Source organism: Acomys minous (genome assembly GCF_964271855.1).
Source record: "Acomys minous genome assembly, chromosome: 16".
NCBI lineage: Eukaryota > Metazoa > Chordata > Mammalia > Rodentia > Muridae > Acomys > Acomys minous.
In genome coordinates, this window is record NC_140498.1 from 477,703 (window position 1) to 500,097 (window position 22,395).

General features: G+C 47.7%; 1 protein-coding gene across 5 annotated transcripts in view; it reads left to right on the top strand.

The window, feature by feature from the left end:
* PITPNM3 (PITPNM family member 3) overlaps positions 1–22,395 on the top strand; it is a 91,129-nt gene that overhangs the window by 27,664 nt on the left and 41,070 nt on the right. For all 5 annotated transcript variants that reach the window (XR_014775523.1, XM_084762329.1, XM_084762331.1 and 2 more), the window contains one exon: positions 16,728–16,775. Coding sequence is in view for 4 of the 5 variants with exons in the window: in XM_084762329.1 (XP_084618455.1) it covers positions 16,728–16,775 (48 nt within the window). In the remaining variant the exon portion in view is untranslated. The remainder of the gene's footprint in view (positions 1–16,727; positions 16,776–22,395) is intronic.

Here is a 22,395-nt window from a genome sequence, read left to right on the forward strand (position 1 = left end):
ATGGGGACTAAGCTCCAAGCATATGAAACACATCCAATCTCTGGCATTCCTTGCCTTCCCCCCATCATTTCTTGGTCTTGACAGAGACAGTTTTAGTCTGGGCCAGAGTTGCTAAGTGGTCATAGCCATTCCACCAGGAGCTGTCTAGTGAAGGCGTGTTGGTTCAGCCCAACAGAATGGCCATCTTGTCCCAGCACCCACTCCTTTTCCTACCTTCCATCCCTTCACCTTTGGGTCAGAGCTCGTCCCGTGGAGAGGTACTCATCCTGAGAGTCAGGTAGGCTCAGGCTGTTGTTTTCATTTTATAAATGGAGAAGCTAGGAGAAGCCGGGTCCAAGTCTTCTAGTCTAGGACACTATTTCTAAATTGCCCTTAGGGGCCAAATGCAGACTGGATCCATCCTTCTTTGAATGTGAGCCTGGTCTAGGGAACATTTAAAGACTGCGTCCTACTGGCCTGACGTGTGGTCTGGGAGACAGTGCCCCAGCCACGTATTCGCAGATGGGTCCTCAGTCTGTTCTTCGCTTCACCCCAAGAGCTCAGAAGGGATCCAGAATAGGTCACACATTCGGGATCATCCTCTCCAACCATGCTTGGTACACACACACACACACACACACACACACACACACACACACACACACAGACAAAGCCAGGTTTGTACTCACCACTCAGCTGGCCTTCCCACCTTACTTCCACCCCCACCTTTCTGCTAAAGCTTGTGTGACTCAGAGCCCTGTGTGAGCTCAGCAGGGGTGAGGGTGGTATGGGGGGAGAGGGGTGTAAGGAAGCCGAAGGAAGGTCTACGGGAAGGCAGAGGTCTGCACAGGAGCCTCAGCCCTGCTGTATTACAGCGCCTCTCCGAACCTTGCTTTCTTCAGCTGTGGTGTGGGGTAAAAGTAACAAGGGTGTGAGAATGAGGAGATAATACTTGCAAAAAGTGCGCGTAGTCACAGCCCGTTGTAATGACGGAGTAGACACTCCTGCACAGGCATAGCTGTAGCATAGCAAACTCCTCATGGTGGTATATGATCAAGCGAGGGCAGGTAAGCACCCTTCCCCCCCCCCCGCCCCCACCCCCGTACAGAACGTGGGACAGGGAGCAGGGAAAGAAGTGGGTTTTCAAAAGGGCAAGCCAGCTGCATTCCAGGCTCTTGCTGTCGGAATCCCACCTTCCTATGGGCTCATAATGTGAGTTGCCGTAACACAAAGGAACACACTTATGAAATTTTGCTTCAGAGATCAGTTGTGGGGCCTCTGCAGGAGCCTAGCCTCATGCTAGGTGCAGGGGAAACAAAGATGGACAAGACTGTATCTCCATCCTTGGGACCTGCAGCCCAGTGGCAGGATGCTGTGCAGTGAGGCAGGCTGAGCAAAGGGCTGAAGAGGGAGGCTCTGGGGACTATTCCAGGCAGAACTGATGATCCAAGCAGGCTGACGCTCCTGCCTGCTCTAAGCTTTCTACCCTTCATCCCAGGAACCCCTTTCACCATAGTGCCCTGGCTGGTCATCTTACCTCAAGCGAAGATGTTGTAGGAGCCCCAGAGTCCTGTTTGTTGGTGGCACTCTGTCTGGGTGACGCAAAGACCCTTCAAGCTCTGCAGCTTTGGGATGCAGCTGACCTTCCTCTGCCCCTTGAATTATCCTTTGCATTCCATTTCTCTCTCTCCATCTTTATCATGCCACACAGGCACTTCTTGGTCATCTGGACATCCAGCCCTTGAGGGTGCTGGCTCTGGGGAGAGTGCTTCTTATGTGGATATGCTTCTGGGCTACACTCACTGACATCTTGTCACCTCATTGTTTGTTCTGTGGGTTTCTCTGTTTTCTAGATTGTGCTCATGTCACCAGAGAGGCTGGTTTTCCCTTCTTTCCTTCTTTTCTTTTTCTTTTTCTTTATTTTTATTTTATTTTTTATTTTTTTGAGACAAGGTCTCCCTCCCTCTCTCTCTCTCTCTCTCTCTCTCTCTCTCTCTCTCTTTCTCTCTCTCTCTCTCTCTCTCTCTCTCTCTCTCTCTCTCTCTCTGTGTGTGTGTGTGTGTGTGTGTGTGTGTGTGTGTATTGTTCTTGCTTTATTGGGACTCACTATGTAGGCAAGGCTGGCTCGAACTCACAGAGATCCTCCTGCCTCTACCTCCTGAGTGCTGGAATTAACTGCACGCACTGTCATGTCTAGCTGGTCTTGTTTTCCTTTCTCTGAACTGAAAGGTTTCACTCACCTTGAATTTTTTATGTTAAATTTACAGTTCATGGTTTCTATTCCCCATGGATGGTGTGAATTTAGACCCCACACCCATATGTGGCACAGGCTTAGGGTGTTAATTACTCATGTGTGACTTTTTCTTTCTCACTATCTGTGAATGTCTTTTTTTCTGCTGCCCCAAAGGAATGGTGTCTGAGTGTGTGTGTATGTTTTTGTGGGTTTGTGTGTATGTATGTGTATATGTGCATGTGCTTATGTATGTATTTGTGTGTATTTTTATGTTGTGTGCATTTATGCATATGTATGTGTACACTTAAATGTATGTATATGTATGTGTGTATATGTGCATTTATGTGTTTGTGTGCATATGTGTGAATGCTCCTTTATGGATGTCACATCCCTTCAAGGATCCACTTTAGCTCTTCACAATCCACTGACTGGGGTCAAATCTGGAGTTGGCAGTTTGTATCAGCCCTTAGCCTGGAAGCCTCCACCCCTGGGATTCCAGGACCCTGCGTCGGCTCTATGCAGCTCTTGTCTTCCTCTTCAGTGCACTTCTGTTTTTGTTTCTGTCCTTTGCCATCATTCTTTATTGTAGACCTGGCTATATAGTCACATATTAGGTGATGTGTATTTCGCTAAAAAAAGACCCTTCAGCATTAGCCCTGTGCACTTTAGTTATTATTTGACCATTACTTGTCCTATTTTTACTTAGTATTTTTTACTGTAGTAAAAGCCACTGTTTAAAATGTTAGGTGTCTGGTTCAGTAGCACTCACTCACACTGCTGTCTCAATCACCATGCAGCTTGGAAACTTTGTTGCCCTTCCAGACTGAACCCCGGTATTGAGCACCAGCCCCAGCCCTCAGCTCCTGAAAAGTAGCAGGCGGCTTTCTTCTCCAGGTCCCTCAACAATAAGATCACACAGCGTCTGCCTTGTTTTGTGTCTGGCTTTTTCATTAGCATAATGTTTTTGAGATTCATCCATGTTGTAGCACAAATCAGGACCTTATTCCATTTTGTGGCTGAATAATTTTCCATTGCACACACCCATTGTGTTTATCCATTCATCTGTTGATGGATGTTCAGGTTGCTTCCATTTCTTACCTATTGTGACTTAATGTGGCTGTGAACAATAGTGTACAAATATCCACCTTCTTTCTTGAATACATTATTGTTGGAAGAAAAGCAAACAATTAAAAAAAAACAGCCAAAGTTTTCCTTCCTGGTACTTTCCACTGCAGAACTCGTTGTACAGCTTCCCAGTGTGCATAGTTCAATGGCCCAAAGTACACATTAGTGTCGCAAATGACTTAAAAAGAAACAGTAGTTTTGAAGAGCTCTTCATATGGGAAACAGATTTATCCTATTTTTACATGCTATTACTATTGCGTAATAGACATGCTATCACTTGCATAAGCATTCTGTAGTGACAGACATTGACATCCTTCATTATTAAAGGGATGCTTAAACTTGTGTGTGTCTGTGTGGTTATAGGCACATGAGTGCGGATGCTCGTAGAGACCAGAAGAGGGCATTAGGTCTCCTGGAGCTGGAGATGTAGGTGGTTGTGAGCTTCCTGACATGGGTGCTGGGAGCAAAACTGAGGTCCGCTGCAACAGCTGTGTGCACTGTTAGCTGCTGAGCTCACTCTATAGGCCCTCTTCTGAATAACAACCACAATAATAAGGTTATTATTATTATTATTGTTATTGTTATTGTTATTGTGTGTCTTGAAACTGGATCTCTCTATGTGGCCCTGGCTGTACCAGTACTTACTATATAGACCAGGTTGGACTTGAACTCACTGCTTGCCCTTTGCTTTTATTTATAAGGAAATCTTTACATATTCTGGATATAGTTCATTTCCTATTACCAAATTAGTTTCTTTTCTCATGACTGTGACTCAATACCTGACAGGAAGCAACTTAAAGGAGGAAGGATTTCTTTTGTCTCGGGGATACAACCTTTCATGTCTGAGAAGGGACTACATCTCCCTGAATCAAGAAACAGAAAAAGGAACATGTCTGGATTTGACTGGCTTTTTTCTTTCTGTTTCTTTTTTTTTAAACAGGTATCTATGTATATGGTATGTGCATCTGCATGTTCACATGTGTGCATGCACACGTGCATGTGAGAGACCAGGGTTTGACATAGGTGTCTTCCCCAACCATTTTCTACTTTATATATTGAGGGCAATGGTTCTTGGAGTTTACTCACTTGCTGAGTCTGGCTAGTTAGCTTGTTGGGGACTGATATTGCAGGCAGGCTGCCACACTCACCCACATTTCTGTGAGTGCTGAGGATCTGAACTCAGGTCCTCACACTTGTGTGGCGAGTGAGGGCTTTGTATGAGCCGTCACCCCAGCCTCTCCTTTTTTTCCTCTTCATTTAGTCTGAAACCCTTATGGGATGCTTGTACACATTTGGGGCAGGTCTTAGCCTCAGCTGATCCTCTTTAGAGATCCTTCACAGAGACACTTGCAGATCCGTAATTGTGCCTCACTAATGGACTAGGCTTTTGGTAGTGCAATAAAACTGACAATCAAACTTAACCACCACAGCTGTGTATTTGAAATTTCGCTTCTTTGAAATCTTGTACCAGCACTAACAGTTTGTCAGCTGATTCTTTTGGGTTTTTTCAATGTGCCATATCATTTAAAAATCTTAGCAGTTATATTCTTGCCAATATTTATGCTACTTATTTTTCTTTTTAAATTGCATCGCATAGCTATCTTAGATTTTGCCTCCATATTTACTCTCATCTCCATAACATAAAAAGTGATTTATTTATTTTTATTTATGTGTATATGTGGCTGTGTGAATTTATATGCATCATGTGCATGCAGGTGCTTACAGAGGCCAGAAGAGGGCATCAGATAAAATGGAACTGGGGTTGCAGGTGGCCTCAAGCTGTCATGTGGGTGCTGGGTCTTCCGGAAGAGCAACATGCGATCTTAATCCCTAAGCCATTTTTCCAGCCCCAGTGATACATGTTTAGTGCCAAAGTCACAATTTACAATAAAAATATTGCGTGTGGGTACAATAGGTGGCTGAGTTGTTTAGCATCCCTAGGTCAGCATCTCGCAGCAGAAGTGATGGCAGGCTCTTGTTGGATTCTTACTGCGTTGATGTAACAACGGTCACCCACTCTGCCAGTAAGTACAGTCCTTGACTCAGGGTTTCAGAAATGCCCACCATCGGATTGGGAAAAAAAAAACCTTACTAGATAAAATTATGTCTTTCCCTGTTTGCTTTGTTATTCTTAATTCTTAGCCCCCCCTTTTTTTAAACAAAGACCAATTTTAACTTAAAAAAAGTTGTTATTTTTATTTTTTAATCAGCTCTACTGTCAACTCTTTTTTTCCTATTTAATTTATTTAAATTGATGTTGCCTTTATTTAATGACTTTCCCCTTCTCGCTCTCCATGTGATGCAATTTAGAGAGAGAGAGTTGAAGATACTCACTGGTCCTTTCTGAGGATACTTTTCAGCAGGAGATTAATTTTGCAACCATAAAACATTTTTTTTTCAAGACAGGGTTTTTCTATGTGTAGCTTTGGCTGTCCTGGAACTTACTCTGTAGACCAGGCTGGCCTCGAACTCGGAGAGTTCTTTACTCAGTCATACTCAGGGCGTTCAGAACCGCCATTTTTCTTTTTGATCAAATGAGTATTCAGAACCATTTATACCAATCTTGGTGAACAGATTATTTTTATCGTTAATTTGTGATTTTTAGTCCTTGTGATTAAAATGTTTGACTTTTAAGAATTATTCCTTTGAAGTCCTTTCTTCTTCAGCACATTTTCCCTCTCTGAATAGTCCCTACAATTTTTGTTTTTTGAGACAGGGTCTTTCTGTCTAGCTCTGGCAGTCCCGGAACTTGCTATGTAGAGCAGGCTGGTCTTGCACTCACAGAGGCCCACCAGCCCCTGCCTCCCTGGTGCTGGGATTAAAGGTGTGTCCACCGTGCTGGGTTTAAAGGTGTGTCCACCGTGCTGGGCTTAAAGGTGTGTCCACCGTGCTGGGCTTAAAGATGTGTCCACCGTGCTGGGCTTCCGCACAAGTTTTTTAAGAAAAACTTCCTCTGCTTGTAGGTTCTAGTTTCTCTATCTATCAGGTCAAACATTAACCAGTACAGTTTTCTTCCTTTGATTGAAATGCCTTTGGTTGCCATAACTACATTTCTTGCACACCTGTATTCCTAAAATGTTACATTTTATTTATTTATTTATTTAGGCTATTTTAGACAGGGTTTCTCTGTGTAGCCTTGGTTGTCCTGGACTCACTTTGTAGACCAGGCTGGTCACGAACTGAAAGCAATCCACCTGTGTCTGCCTACGGAGTGCTGGGGTTAAAGGCGTGTGCCACCACTGCCCAGCAAATTTTACATTTCTAACCAGGTGTGTGTGTGTGTGTGTGTGTGTGTGTGTGTGTGTGTGTGTGTGTGTGTTATGTGTAGACCGAGAGACAATTTCTGAAAGTCTGGTCCTTCCTTCATCATGTGAGTTCACGGGGAATTGAACACAGGTCATCAGGCTTGGTAGCAAGCAGTTTTATCCTTTGAGCCACCTGGCCTCTTCCACAAAGTGTACCTTTTGTTTTGCCTTTGAATGTAACATCTCTTACACCCCGAGATCTTTGCCAGCGGCTCTCTGGGCATGCCGTATCTCTGGTGAGCAGTTGGAGGTGGGTGCACTCCTCACGTGGGTAACCTGGGAGTTCTGTGCCCAAAGCAGCGTGTCCTCTTTGCACTCTGCTTGCACGGCTTCCAAGTGAGATTTGCTGGCATTGTTTCCGCGCTGGCACCTGGATGTACTCATCATTGCTAGGACGTTTCCTTTCCATTGTTGCCTCAATTCAAGCACATTTTTCCTTCCTGTGCTTGTGCCAGACTGATGCAGGAATCTCTGTAGCTGCATTTCAACTTGTCTTTATCTGCCCTCCCCTCCACCCTTGCCATTCTTTTTTGAGACAAGAGTCTCACTATGTATCTCTGGCTTTCTTAAAGCTCATTATATAAACCAGGCTGGCCTCGAACTCACAGGTCTGCCTGTCCCTGCCTCCCAAGCGCTGGGATTAGAGGCATGCGCCACCACACCTGGCTAACTTATCTGTATTCTTATTTCTTGGTTCTGTTTGGGTTCTGGATTTTTTTTCCCTCCACGCTAAACAACAGCTTGTCCATTTTCTTCTCATCAACGCTTTCTGTTTTGCTGGCTGGCATCTGTGGAGCTGTTTTTTTTTCCCCAGCAATCATCTTTCCACTTTCTTATGCTCTCAGCCAATTTTTTTGGCTAACAGCCTGGCATTGAGTCATAGAGACCACAGGTTCATTCTATGTTTTCTGAAGTTCCCTTTTGCCTGCTCTATTAAATTTCAGAGTTTTCTGTTGACTGGAGATGGGTGAGAACAGACCACATACTTAAGGCAGAATTGATTAGCCAAGGATTGAAAGTGAGATGCAGCACAGGGCAGCGGCTATCTGATGCTATTTTCTAAGGAACGTGCAGCTGCTGTGAACACCATCCAAGCAAAATTCCTCTTGCCAAATTCTATTTTTAAATCAAGGTATAATATGCCGTGCAATTCACTCTTTCAAAGCACACATCCCAGTAGCTTTCTGCATAGCCATCACTGTTGCCCAGTGCCAGAACATTGTTCCCCCCACAGAATCCCCACTCAGATCAGGAATCACTCCCACCCTTGTCAGTGGACTCCAGCAGATGTGGTCCTTTGTGTGACTTCTTTTCCTTGTAATGTTTCCGAGCCTCATCTATATTGTAGCACATATCAGTACTCCATTGCATCATATGGCTGCGTGCTACTACATGGTACAGACATGCCACATTCTGTGTGCTACTCCATGGTATAGACATGTCACATTCTGTGTGCTACTCCATGCTACAGACATGCCACATTCTGTGTGCTACTCCGTGGTACAGACATGCCACATTCTGTTTATCCACATATAATCAATTGATGAGCATTGAAATGGTTTCCACTTTTTGCCTATTGTGGATAACCATTGCTATGTGTGTGTGTCTGTGCCTCCATCATCAGCCACCCCCTGTGTGTATGTGTGTGTGTGTGTGTGTGTGTGTGTGTGTGTGTGTGTGTGTGCATACAATCAACTCTCTTGATAAATACCTAAGAGTTCGAACTTTTATACATCGTAATTTTGTTTAACATTTTAAAAAATATTTATTTATTGTACATGAGTGCTTTATCTGCAGAAGAGGGCATCAGATCACATTATAGATGGTTTTGAGCTACCATGTGGTTGCTGGGAATTGAACTCAGGACCTCTGGAAGAGCAGGTGGTGCTCTTAACCACTGAGCCATCTCTCTAGCCCTTATTTAACTTTTTAAAGAATGGCCAGAGTCTTCCAAAGCAGCTCCCATTTCACATTCCCTCTAGTGGCGTGAAAGCCCCTCCCCCCACCTTCTCCAGGTCCTAATCAGTGCCTGATGTGCGTGTCCTCTGCCTGTTAGGTTATAGCCTCCTAGTGAGCACTTTGAATATTTCACTTCCCTAATGACTAGTTAGGTTAGCATCTTTTTCATGTGTTTATTGGTCATTTGCTTTTCTTTTGGAGAACTTTATACTCAAATTCTTTGACCGCTAGTTGTCTTTATACTGTTGAGCTGTAAGAGCTCTTGATGCACCCCACATTGGGATCTTAGATATTCCCCATTTACTGGTTGTTGTTTCATTGCCCCCAACATTGTCTTTTGAGGCACAAACATTTAAAAATTTCTTAAAGCCCAACTAATCCATTTTCATTGTCTGTGCTTTTGGTCCTGTATCCAAGAAACCAGTGCTCAACCCAAGAGCATGCTTTAAGAATTTTATAGCTTTAGATCTTATATTTAGTTTTTTTTTAATAAAAAAATCAATGTACTTGGAATTTGTTTTTGTGTGTGATATGAGGTGGGGATTCAATTTTATTCTTATATTTTTTAAAAAAAGTTTTATATGTGTCTGCATGTCTGTGTGTGAAGGAGGCATCAAATCCCCCGGAGATGAAATTACAGTGCTTGTGAGCTGTCTGGCATGGCTGTTGACACTCAAGCTCAGGCCCTGAAACAGCAAGCGCTCTTAAACACTGAGTGTCTCTCCTGCCCCTCGGCTGTATTGTTTTTGCACATAGGTAACCAGTTGCCCCAACACCATGTATTGAAAAGACTTTCCTACATATTGAATTGCTTGGGCATCCTTGTCAAAGCTGGCTGGTCGTACGTGTGTGGATTTGTTTCCAGATGTTCCTTCTTACACTGTGTATATGGACGTGACAGGGAGTTCTATGTCTTTACAACGTGTTTGAAATCAGATGCGGGGCACCAACCACTTTGTATTTCTTTTGCAAGATTGCTCTGACTAGTCTGTACTCCTATGAAACTTAAGGCGAGGTTGCTCGTTTCTGCAAAGGGGCCAGCTGGCACTGTGCCTAATCTGGAGAACAGCTGGAATCTTATCTTCACGGTCCTAACCCATCTCTGTAGAATGTATTTACATTTACCTAGGTCTTCTTCAATGTATTTATTTCTTTAAATCTAATGTATGTATATGTATTTGTTCATGCACATGTGTATGTGAGAGTGTGGTATGTGCCCATGTATGTGTACAGAGGCTAGTAGAGGATGTCAGGTGTTCTGCTTGAATATTTCCCCCTTTTCCCCTGAGGCAGGGTCTCCCACTGAACCCGGAGCTACGCTGCAGGGTCTCCCACTGAACCCGGAGCTAGGCTGCAGGGTGTCCCACTGAACCCGGAGCTAGGCTGCAGGGTGTCCCACTGAACCCGGAGCTAGGCTGCAGGGTCTCCCACTGAACCCGGAGCTAGGCTGCAGGGTCTCCCACTGAACCCGGAGCTAGGCTGCAGGGTGTCCCACTGAACCCGGAGCTAGGCTGCAGGGTGTCCCACTGAACCCGGAGCTAGGCTGCAGGGTCTCCCACTGAACCCTGAGCTACGCTGCAGGGTGTCCCACTGAACCCGGAGCTACGCTGCAGGGTGTCCCACTGAACCCGGAGCTACGCTGCAGGGTGTCCCACTGAACCCGGAGCTAGCTGGTTACCAGGAAGCCCAGTTCCCTCCTGTGTCTGCCTCCTACAGCATGGGGCACAAGCAAGCACAACCACTCTGCCTTTTACAGGGTGCCAGGATGTGAAATATGGTCTGTCTACTTGTGCAGCAAGTTCTCTTACCTACTGAGCCATCTCTCTAGCTCCCTCTTCTTTAATTTCTTCCAATGATGTTTTATAGTTTTCAATGAACAAATCTGAACATTTTTTTATTAAATTTGCTCCTCAATATTTTCTTTTATTGTACCTGGAATTGTTCCTTAAGTTCATTTTCAGGCTGCTCGTAGCAAATATGTGGCAATGCAATGGATCTTGTATGTTGATCGTGTTTTCTGAAACCCTGTGATAGACTCGTGTGTGTGTGTGTGTGTGTGTGTGTGTGTGTGTGTGTGTGTGTGTGTAAGAGCAGAAGTATTCCTTAGAATTTCCTATGCATAAGATCATGTCACCTCCAAATAGAGATAGTTTCGCATATTTCTTTCCAGTCTGGTTACATTTTATGAATAATGTTGAATAGAAGTGAGATCTTAGTCTTGATCACTTGGGATGCCTTCAGCTTCTTATCATTGCATGTTAATTACAGTGTTTTGTTTTGTTTTTAAAGATTTATTTCTTTTTGTGTGAATGAATTTTTTGTTACATGTATGTCTTTGTACCACATCTGTGCCTGGTACCTGCAGAGGTCAGAAGAGGAATCTGGAATTGGACCTAGGTCCTTGACAAGAGCAGCAAGTGTTCTTAACTGCTGAGCCATCTCTTTAGCCCCAGTTTTGGGAGTTTGGAAGGTGTCCTTTATCTGACTGAGAAAGTTCCCTCACACCCCCAGATTGTTAGGGATTATTATTATCTGATGGTGTTGGGTCTTGCTAAATGCCTGTTTATGTCCATCTATTGAGAGGCTTATGTGGTTTTTTTTCATCTTTTGTTCTGTCTCTTTGGTATATTTGATTTTTATGCATTCAGTAATCTTTTGAGTTCCTTGACAGCTTCTGCCATATGCTAACCTCTTATGCTCAGGGTTCATATCTTTCAGAATCTATTTATACTAATAGTCTATGAGCTACCCCTTAAGTGCCATCTATGATCTGAGCTCTTTTCCTTCCTAAACAATCACATCATCACTGATGGCAAAGAAGCAGCCAGTGCCTAGGTATCCCTGATCAATTTCTTTGCCTCTGGCTTTACAAAGAGCACTGCTCCCTAGCTGTTCGCTCCCAACTTTGGTTTATGTTCCTGCATCTAAGTACACGGTTTCCAAAGAGTTGTCCCTGGGCCAATGGCATTAGCATCACCTGGGGACTTGTGGGAAATGTGAGGGAGGGCGTCCCACTGAGCCATATGAAGCCAGCCAAATTCTCGAAGAGCTCAGGAGCTGTTTTAACTAGTCCTCTAAGGGCTCAAACTTAAGAGTGATTAAGGGTTATGATGCTGAGCTGGTTCTGGGATGCACAGCCCCATTTCCCTCTACTCGCCTGGCTTCCATCACTGAATTTGATATCTTTCTTGCACAGCTTTGGCTTCTCTTTCATGTTTAGCAATATTTGGCTTTGTGTTCCACGTTGTTTGTAGCTGCCTGTTAGCAGAGCTCCGAGTGATGGAATCTGTCTGTCTAGCACAACCTGCTGTCATGTGATTATTAGGGAGAGCTAGGAAACCTACGGGGTGAGTTGCTCAGCTCCTGAGTTATTCCTCCTGCGTGCTTCCGGCTTCTCAGGTGTCCTCTCCCTCAGATGTCCACCTTTTCTCACACACAAATGGGGATGGATGTCTTTGCTTTCCACACTCGGGAGTCAGGGGAAGGCTCGTTGCCCTGGCTCATGCACTGTGGGTGTCCACATTCTTGCAGAATTTTGAGGCCTCTGGTGCCTCCTCCTGCGCCTGCTGTTTTTCTCTAAGCTTCCCTGTGCCTCAGTTCTTCCCCTGCAGAGCTGAGCTCGGGCCCTCCTTTCTGCTGAGCTGGATTTCTGGGCATTTGGCCTTTGTAGTCACACAAGGCTCTGTGCTGAGAAGGGCCCACAGTCCATGTTAGGCTCTGCTGTCGTCACTTTGAAATCTGTAATGATTTTGAATAAGGGGCTCGGGCTTCCTACCTTCATCCTTCCCCACTTCATCTGTAGTTCTCACTATCCTGGGCTCTTCCTCTAGGAAGTTGCCCGGAGACCCCAGCCTCGCCCCATCTCTCCTGCCCAGCAGAACTCATCTGCCTCTCACCCATGCAATCTGAACTCAGCTGCGTCTTTCTGGGCTTGGACTTTCGTCCCACAGTCCCTGCCATTTATGTCATCGTGACCCCAGAGCAGTCAGCCAGGTGTCTCCATGCACCCACACATCCCCTCACTCACTCACGTGTTACTTTGTGTCAGACCCAGTGCTAGGATGGGGGACACAGAGCCAGAGTGGGGACCCCAGAGGATAAGGAAGCTTTCCTGGGGTCAGGACAGACCAAGGAGGGCACAGCAGGTAGAGAGAGCAAGTGTAAAGGCAAGGAAGAAGTTATGAGGGGCAGAGAGGTTTAGGAAGTACGTGGATTTCGTCTTACTTTTTCCTGCTTTTCAAGACAGGGTCTCACTCGTTAGTTCAGTCTAGCTGTGAGCTGGAGACCCTCCCTGCCTGTGTTTCTTGCGTGCTAAGATTACAGGTGTGTACCACCGTGCCTGGCCTACAGAGTTCATTCTCGCTGAAGTTGGAAATGAGGCATTAGAATAAGAAGGAATGGGGAGTACGGAGGCAGGGAAGGGAACTGAGACTGGAGGTCTCGTGTGTAGGCTGAGGAAGCAGGGATTTTCTTGGGAATGGCTTTAGGTGCATGAAATGTCCTAAGCAGCGTGGTGAGAAGCTAGTCTTGGTGGAGCTCGTTATAAAAAAGCAATGTGGAAGACCAAAAGAGCAGCGCAGGCCTCACCACTGTGGGCTGGAGACTGGAGGGAGTGAACGTCACTAACCTGCGGCTCAGCAGTGCTCATCACTTGAGGAGTAACCTGCTGAGGAGGCGCAGATATGTCTTTCCACACCAGCCTCCTTTACTAACTGGACTGATGGCTGGCCTGAGCCTGTTTAGGGCTCCCAGAGCCAGGACCAGGAGAGTATAGGGCACCTAGGGGCTTCAGTAGCTGACGCCATGATAGAAGGGGAAGAGAATTCCCAGATCTTTCCCCGGGATCTGAAATCCTACACCAGCAGTCACCCAGCCTTCCTGTGCTTGTTTTTTTTTTAAATTAATTAATTTATTTATTCACTTTACATCCCGATCAAAGCCCCCTTCCTCCTCTCCTCCCACCCTCTTCCCCTTTCTCCTCTCCCCTTCTCCTCAGGAAAGGGGAGTCCCCCCCCCACACATATACCAACTGAACAGAGCCAACCTCCCTTGGAATCTTTGAATGCAGGGTGAGCAGCGTCTCTTGTTCTGTGTGTTTGCTGAAAGAGATCAGTTCATAGTTATGTGGTTTGCTTCTCTGCTGGAGAGAGCTTTCTGGAAGAGCGGTGTGAAGAAGAAAAAGATCACTTGGGAAGTCACTAGCAAGGGTTGGAAGTGTCGTCTTTGGAGATATGCTGCGTCCAAACTCCCCAGAACGTATGAACGTGAGAAAGGCAGAGCTTACGGGACAACGGCCTGGAGCAGCGGTGACCCCTAGCTCCTAGCTCCTAGCTCCCAGTCCCCAGTCTCCAACCCTTAACCCTAAACGCTAAGACAGGCCCCAGCCCCCAGCTTACAGCTGTCTCTGCATAATTATCCTACTTATTAGAGCTTCTGGCAGCTCCTGTGACATAAGCAAGCTTAAGCTGAGGCAAAGTGGTTGGGCCCAGGGGCCCTGGAAAGTTCCAGGCCAAGTGGGGTCTCATTTAGGCAATGCTGAGCCAGCTGCACATTTGGTTAATGGCCCACGTCTTGGGAGCCACTAATCAGGAAACCGGGTTTCACAGCTTAGAAGATTCGTCCATCACTGGTGGTGGCTCTGAGGGGAGGTAAAGCTGGTCTGGGATGAGCAGGCAAGGCCAGTTTCCTGCTGTTGCTGCCCCTCCCCCACGCATCATTTATATTGTGGCTAGTAGGCCCACCATGGTGACAGTTGGGTACTCCTAGCACACTGGGAGGTGATGGTGGTGGGGTGGCTGAGCAGTAGGATTTGAATTCCAGGCCAGCCTAGGCTACATAGTGAGACCCTCTTTCACAAAACAAGGGGTTGATCAGGTTGGCGGGAGACAAGGTAGGGGAGGCGGCAAGAATAATCAAAGTGCATTGTATATAGCTATAAAATATCAAAGAACAAAAATTGATTTAAAAAAACCAAACAACAATAGACCCAATTGACAACAACAAAAAGCAGACCCACCCAGGCCCACCTCAGTGCCCCCGTCAGACTCACTGGATACCTGGCTCCAGCATCACTACTGTAGGGGGACTGAGTCTGCAGGAACCACTGGCCAGTCTCAACCCTTGCTAAAAGTCCCTTCTCTGCTCTCTTCCTACTCACTCTCAGCCTCTGCCTCAAAGACTCTTCTCACCACCTGAGCCCTAGAAGCCACCACCCATCTCCCTAGGCTGGCAGTGTCACAGATATTCTGGGTGTAACTCAGAGAGAGTAAACTATTACCCATCCTATCCAGGAAGCAAGTGCTCGCTCCCTTCCGAGAGGGTGAGGACTCTTGTCAGTCCGGGATGGGGCAGCGGGTGTATCACTCCAGTCTCCAGCTGTCCGTTGTGTACAGTGGCTGGCAGAGGCTAGCAGTGGAGGGCTTGGGAGATGGTGGGCTCCCAGAGTGTGTTCTAAGTCAGAGAGTGGGAGCCCCAGGCCACTGAGAGTCACTGCTGTGCTCACAAGGAACCCTGAGCATGAGGGAGCACACGCTGGCATTTGGTAGACCTAGGTCAAGAGTCTTCAGAATGAAGTTGGCACCTCTGGCACCTCTGGTTCTTTCCTTGCTTCCTGGCCCAGAACCCAGGTAAGCGCGTAGCTGGTTTTTGAGTGCAACAGAGGCAACAGGAACTTGGGGTGTGGGAGACACTATGAGTTGCACCAAAACTTGGCTTTCTCACCTATTATGTTCATGTAAATGGGCTTTCTGCTCAGGGTCAACCCGCCCCTGCATCCTGCCTCCCCTGGATTCAGCATGCCTTGAGCATGGTATTTGCTCACTGCTTGCAACACCCTCTCTTCTCTCTCTCTCTCTCTCTCTCTCTCTCTCTCTCTCTCTCTCTCTCTCTCTGAAAGCACAAATTATGGCTCAGCTGAATGCTTCCTGGGGTTTCTGCTGAAAATGGCACCCCATTCCCATCCATCACGGCTGACTGCACTCAGCACCATGCCCCATGTGGAGTGTTTCTTGCCCTATACACACTTGCTCTTCATCTCTGTATTACCCACAGGCCTTAGCACCATGAGCAGGAATCAGAATTGTGTGTTTTGAATGTGTGATCTCATTTTCTGCGCTAGAGAAAGTGACTCTGTCCAGATGCACCTGTGCTCTGTGGCTTCAGATGATACCAAAGAGAGATGCCGGCCACTGGCATCTGTTGCGGGTTCTTCTCTGGTTTCTGTCCACATCTGTGGCACTCTCATTCCTGGGACACAGTTTGTGGTCACCTCATCATGCTAGGTAAAGGCCACTCCATGAAGGTCCAGGCCTCTCTTCTCCAACTGGAGTCTTACTGGACACAGATCCTGGCACTAGGAGCACTGGGAGCTCTCACATTGTATCCATCAGCTTTGTCCATCTGGCTCTACCTTGTGTTGTGATGAGACGAAAGGTCACCTGGGTCCAAGTCTTTGTTTCCCTCCTCCTCAGAATAGGAGTCTATGAATGAATAGGCATCCAGCTGTGGCAGGGAGAGGCTGTGGCAACAGGGGCTCTGATGGCAGCATCTCGGATCGCGAATGTACAGTCAGACACTTTTGGGAAAGGAGTCACAGCAGGACTGGCTGGGAAGACAGAAGCATCCTGACAGCACTGCCCTGGAGTCCTGTGGGGAGGGGACAGGGCAGCCTCACATGGTCTAAGAGATCCTGGAGGGGGTGTCTCACAGTGCCCTGAACACTTGCTTAGAGAACCAGGGTGGCTTCAGATGCATTGTTTTGGGGGGAGCAACTCAGAGTTACTTGGGAAGTCCTAGCCATAGAGAATGTGAGGTGTCTGGGAAATGTCTACAGAAGCCAGAGGCAGCAGCAGGACTCACAGATCGAAAAGCGAGGAGACATGTCTGAGTGGAGAGAGGCTTAATACTGTCTCCTAAACACAAGCCCATCTCAGACCCTCATAGGACACGGTGAGGGGAAAAGAGGGCAGTATCTGTTAGCAGCTACCCCACAAGGCAGGAGAGGAGCCAGCGAAGATAACCATGGGAAGACTAAGGTCAAGGACACTCAGCAGTGACATCATGTGGGGGCTCAGGGCTGGGTAGCATACAAAGGGACCCAGCTGTTCATGTCCTTCTTGTTTCCACAGGAGACGGAGCCACAGCATGCACGTCCAGCGTCTTGCAGGAGAAGCAGCGTGAGTTTCACCTGGCCTCACAGAGCCCTTTCCTTCCATTAGATGAGTGGTGGCCCCTGCGTGTCCCCTCTCTGGCTTAGCACTCCAAGGGTAGAGGGATCTCTCCTATCTTGCTCCCGGGTAGGAACAGAAGGCCTGGGGCTACTCAGCCTGGGTTTAAGCAGCTCTCCTGAGACCCTGGGGTTTCTAAGCCATCCATGCTGGGAAGACCTGGAGCCAAAGCTAGGGCGCAAGGCTGAAGGGCCTGATAAGGGATGGGGTAGTGCAGACAGGACCACTGAAAGTTTGGTGGCTGTCCTCTTCACAGGATGGAGACTGGGAGGGACTGGGGAAGCAGCCTTCTTTAGCCTTTGTGGCCATCAACATTTGGATGCCAACTTGCAGTAAGTCATAGCTGGTCCTGTGGTGACCAAGACCAGAGTGAATGAGGTCATTCAAAGCTATGCTCCAGATCATGGCCCCTTTTAAATACGTGTTTTACTTTCCAGATACTGTCAGTGTGTGTGTGTGTGTGTGTGTGTGTGCGCGCGTGCGCGCATGCGCGTGCACACACACAACCAACCAGCCTGTCTTGGTTCCTTCTGCCAGTTTTCTTAATAAGATGAGTGTTGTTGTTTTGGACATTGTGTGTGTTGTGTGGCCTGCCTTCTGGGACTCGAGTGGGAAGGTGTGTGCACAACTCCGGAGAGCTGCCCAGAGGTGGGACAGCGACCCAAGGGTACCCTGACACATGGGGGTCCAGGAACCTCATGGCTCTGAGAGGAGGCCTCCTCAACATAGACAGTGCAGTAGCTCCCAGGGGAGGGTTGCCCCTAAACCCTGAGCAACTGAGGAGCCTGAGCGCCGCTCCTTCTTTGTTTCCCCTCCTCCTCCTCCTCCTCCTCCTCCTCCTCCTCCTCCTCCTCCTCTTCCTCTTCCTCCTCCTTTGGTGAAAGAGTCATAGCAGGCAGTAAATCTCTTACAAGAGATTTATTGAAGGGACAGATCCAGGAGTGGCTGACTGTGCTCCAGGGAAGAGACTTGGAGCAGAGAACTGGGCAGACACAGCCTTTATATAGGGTTTCTTAGGGGGCGGAGCTTTCTGGTGAGCTGGAGGACGCTCAGGGATTGGTGGGTTTTGTCCAGACTTCTCATCCCAGGTGCAGCCCGACTGAGGGAGCTTTCTCAGGCAGAGGCCAGGCCTTGAGGGGTAATAAAGTTTACAATGTGTCAGAGTTCATTGTGAAGGCAGTAGGCCGAGGCAGGAAAGATTGTCTGATCAGGGACAGCTCCCACGGTGGCCGCAGCAAGCTTTCTGAGGCAGGAAAGGTGTACCGTTTTCACTGTGCAGTCGGCTGAAGCAGGAATAGTCACCATGGACAGCTCCCGCTGAGGCACCAACAGCAGGATCTCTGGTGCTATTTTGTCTCCCACCTCCACTGCCCCAGGGCGGGAGGGAGTGATTGCCCCGAGGGGAGGAGGACTGGCATCGAGCCACTTTAAATTTTAGTGGCCCAACGTTTAAGGGCTACATAGCTCTTGGGAATGGTGACAGTATTAGGCACTCTGGGGATGGGGCAGTGGGCTCCCCATAGCTTGGGGAAGGTCACAGGGTTGGGGGGGGGTGTTGTTAGTGTCAGGCACAGAGAATTCCCTAAATGAGTGTGTGTGTGTGTGTGTGTGTGTGTGTGTGTGTGTGTGTGTCTGTGTGTCTGTGTGTCTGTGTGTCTGTGTGCATTTGTGTGTGGCGATGGTTGTGAGCATGCTGGCCACATGTCCCGTAGACACTGGGTAGATCTAGTGGGCAGCACCTGTGCCAAATCTTGTCTTCCCTACAGCAATGTTGACTCCCATATAAGGCTGAGTTTGGGACAAGAGCTCAGGACTCCCCTCATTTTCCTGCCTGCTGTTATGCTTGTGGCTATAGCTTTAGGGAGGCTCAACCCATTTTGCTTCCTAGCTCTCCAGGCCCCAACTTGAGGCCTTCTCAGCTGAGCTTCTGTGGAGGGCGTGTCAACACCAGCATACACAAAACCCATAGTCCAGGCCTTTAGCACAGCTTCCCCGGTCTCTGCTGTCACAATGCACAGACTAAGGCACTACTGCCCCGAAGAGCTGGGGCTATGAGTGCCTCTGTCAAGAGCAGCCTCCAGCCTTCGACCTCCATCATCCTGGCAAACAGAAAGGACAGGGTGTCAGAAATGAGGGGTAGATACACTTATGCTTGCAGATTTGTAATTTGCCCAGGTGGCAGAGTGGCGTCACAGAGATTAAGGCCATTAATGAAAAGAACTGGTCACAGGGTTTGCAAGAGCTGAGCCACTACAGTAGGAAGCAGGGAGTGAGGGAGGCCTTGTGTGTGTGTGTGTTGGGTGGCTGGTTGGAAGTTCTTTGGAGGAGGGCAGGGGAACAGCTCGGGACTGGTGGTTTAAATAATGACAGGGTTTTCACTCTGTTGATCCCTTGTTACCTAGCACCTGGCCCTGGGCGCCTCAGGGCAGAGGAAGACAGGCTTGGTGGGTACATGTTGGCTGCAGTAGGTGACTGGGTGTGGATTGAGGTGTGGCTGGCTGGTTTTGAAAGGCATATTCATGGGCAAGTTTGACTTCTGCCTGAATTAGCCCATGTAGGATTGCCAGCATCTCACTGACCAGGAAGTCTTCAACATAAAGAACCGCCAAGAAGTAAAATGGAACAAAACAACTCCCCTCTCCCCACTGCCCCCCTCCCCCGAAAAAAAAAAGGCCCAATATAAATACCGAGGGAGGGAAGAGCTCTGATCAACTGTCCTGGGATTTCTTGTTTGTTTATTTTATATTTATTTTAGAGACATAGTCTTACTGTATAGTCCAAGATGGCCCTAACTTTTGATAATCCTCTTGCCTCAGCCTCTTGAGTGCTGGAAGTACAGGCATGTACCATTATGAGTTGCTGTTGCTGGACTTTTCGCAATAGCCTGGAGTGGAAGCTAGCCACCTGCAACAGGCTTTGTCACCGGGAGGTGGGCCACAGCTCCCTTCCCCCACATCCCCACATACACAATTGAACTGATAGAATGCTTAGTGTCCCCTGAGCCTCCCTGGGGAAAAAAATTGCATTTCAGTAGCAGCAAAATCTTTTTTATTTCGTGGTTATAGATTTTTGTCAAAATTATATTGCTGAAAGCTGTCATTGTACCCTGCTCCTTGAGGATATTTTTATGAAGCAAAGAATATCAGTTGATGAGCAGAAGAATTTTAGAGCCATAAAGTCTATGTCTCAGAGGCTGTTTGGGCGGGTGCTACCCAAGTTAAAACCCAGTATGTTAGGCAGGGAGGAAACTTACACTGTACCATGCTTTTTCGGGATGGCAAAAGTCTTTAGTTGAGAGCAGTGCTTTTCACATAACTCTACAATTATGTCCTGCCTACAATTTCAGACATTAAAATCATTTTTCTTTTATGAAATGATGGTGGTAATTGATGGTAATGTGTTTGTTTATTTTTAATCCTAAATGGGCAAAATAAAAGTTTGTGACCTGAATTTTAAAAGGCTTTATCCACGGCTTATGTGTAGAATTTGTCCCCTCTCCACCACCACCACTGGTTATTTTAAAACTCTCTGAAAATAAGATATTTCTCTGGGTGAGGAATCGGATCCCTGCCACCTGGGAGTGGTGCTGTGATGTCTGGGCTGTAAAGGCCTATGTTTTGGAGCTTAGTGTTTCTATTTAGTTACCATGATGCTTTGGGCAAGTTACTTAGCCTCTCAAAGCCTCATTATATGTATTGTATGTAGAAGGATGGCCGAACTCTCTGCTTTCTGGGTCAGCTGAGGGTATCAGAGGCTGTCTAACAGATGCACACAAAGGTCCTATGGTCCTCAATTATACCTTGCATTTGCATAAGCCTTCACAGCTGGAACCCCTAGACCAGATGTGAGGGAGCATCTTGTGGTGTTCAGTTGTTCAGTTGCTCTCTGCTCATCCTATTGCTACAGGGCTTGCTATCATGGAAACAGTGTTTCTTCTCTGTTACAACCCACAATACCCCCCACTCCCCACCCCCTACCCCCACCCCTACCCCCACCCCACCTCCCCAACCCCGGCAAGTCCCTTGGCCACAGGATCACAGGAAGAAGGCTTGGGCTCCAGCTGGAGGGTCCAATCACTGAGAAGTGATGGATTTACTGAAGTCATATTCTTAGGCGTTCTATCCCTTACTCTTTGCCCCTCCCCTCTCTCTCTCTCTCTCTCTCTCTCTCTCTCTCTCTCTCTCTCTCTCTCTCTCTCTTTCCTGGACGCCTTGAGGTGAACAGCTTTGTAATCTTTCTACCATGATGTTCTGCCTTGCCACATCACAGACATACCTTAGCCCCAATAAACCCTTACCCCTTTACATAGTTTCTCTTTGACATTTGGTCACATTGATAAAAAGCTAGCTAACTGCTAGGAGGTTGCCAGGCCTTATGTTTAGTAGCTAAGGGACTTGTGTGTTTGGGACTCCCTGATGGCTGATGGCTTCCACACAGTCCTTCGCTTGTCTGCGATTGGACAGATAGCCTGGCCCACGACCACTTGTGCTCTTTAGAACCAGGTGGGAAGAAACTGGGACAAGCTCAGGTACGGGGACAGGTATGGAAGCGTGGTCTGGGGAGCAGGGGCCCTGGGCCATCCCTTTCAGTTTGCCTTGTAGTCATGGCCAGGACCGGGGCCCAGGCTTCTCTTCTGGTGGCGCATAGAGTCCCTGTGCATCTGTTATTCTAGGTGTTTCTGCTGCCGGCTCTTTGTCTCCTGCTTCCCTTTGTCTATATCTCTTTGTATTTCTGCCTGTCGCTGCCTGGTGATCACAGGGACATTTTCAGATCCTTCCCATGTGCCCGAGTGAGCCTTCCCCTGATGTGGGTCGCAGGGGACCAAAGCTCACTGCTCTGTCCTTCCCTTTGGAGAGAAAAGTACTGTTCTCCACAAACCCAAAGTTCAAACCTGGGCTTGTTCTAGACATCACCCCCGCCGTGCCCGCACTGCCTCCAACAGTTCTCCTGGCCCCCATCCCTCATCTAAAGGTTCCTGGGGACCCTCCCCTCACTCCCCTCTCATGGCTGCAGGGACTAGAAGGCTGCGTGTAGAAAGCTGTCTTGTCCTTGCTGTCCCGGCCTGCATTGCCTATAGGACAGGAAGTCCACTGCCTATACCCACACCCCACACAAGTGTCATGGGAGTGTCAAGTATGTGATATACTTCCCCAAAGGCCTCCCCTGTCACTCTGGCTTAGTAGCTGCTCGGTGTGGCAGGAGCTGCTCAGGCTCTCCCCTCTGATACCCATTAAACCTGGATCTTGGAAGGGTTGAAACCATGGTTTTGGGGTCACAATGTGAAAACAAAGATGGCCAGGAGCAGTTAGCTTCTAAGGAAGCTATACACTCTCCACCCCACCAGCCTCAGAGCTTAACCACGCCTGGTCAGTAGTCTAAGTCCCTCCTTTCCTGCAGTTTCTCCTTCCCAGATGCCCCAGGGACCTGGGGAAGTACTCTGTCCACCACATCACAAAGCTACTTTCTGAAGGACCAGTTTCCTTCCCTCCCTGATCTCTTTGGGTCCAGACTATGCATAGGATAAGGATACAGAGGACATCTGGAACGTCCCCTGCACAGAAAATGTTTA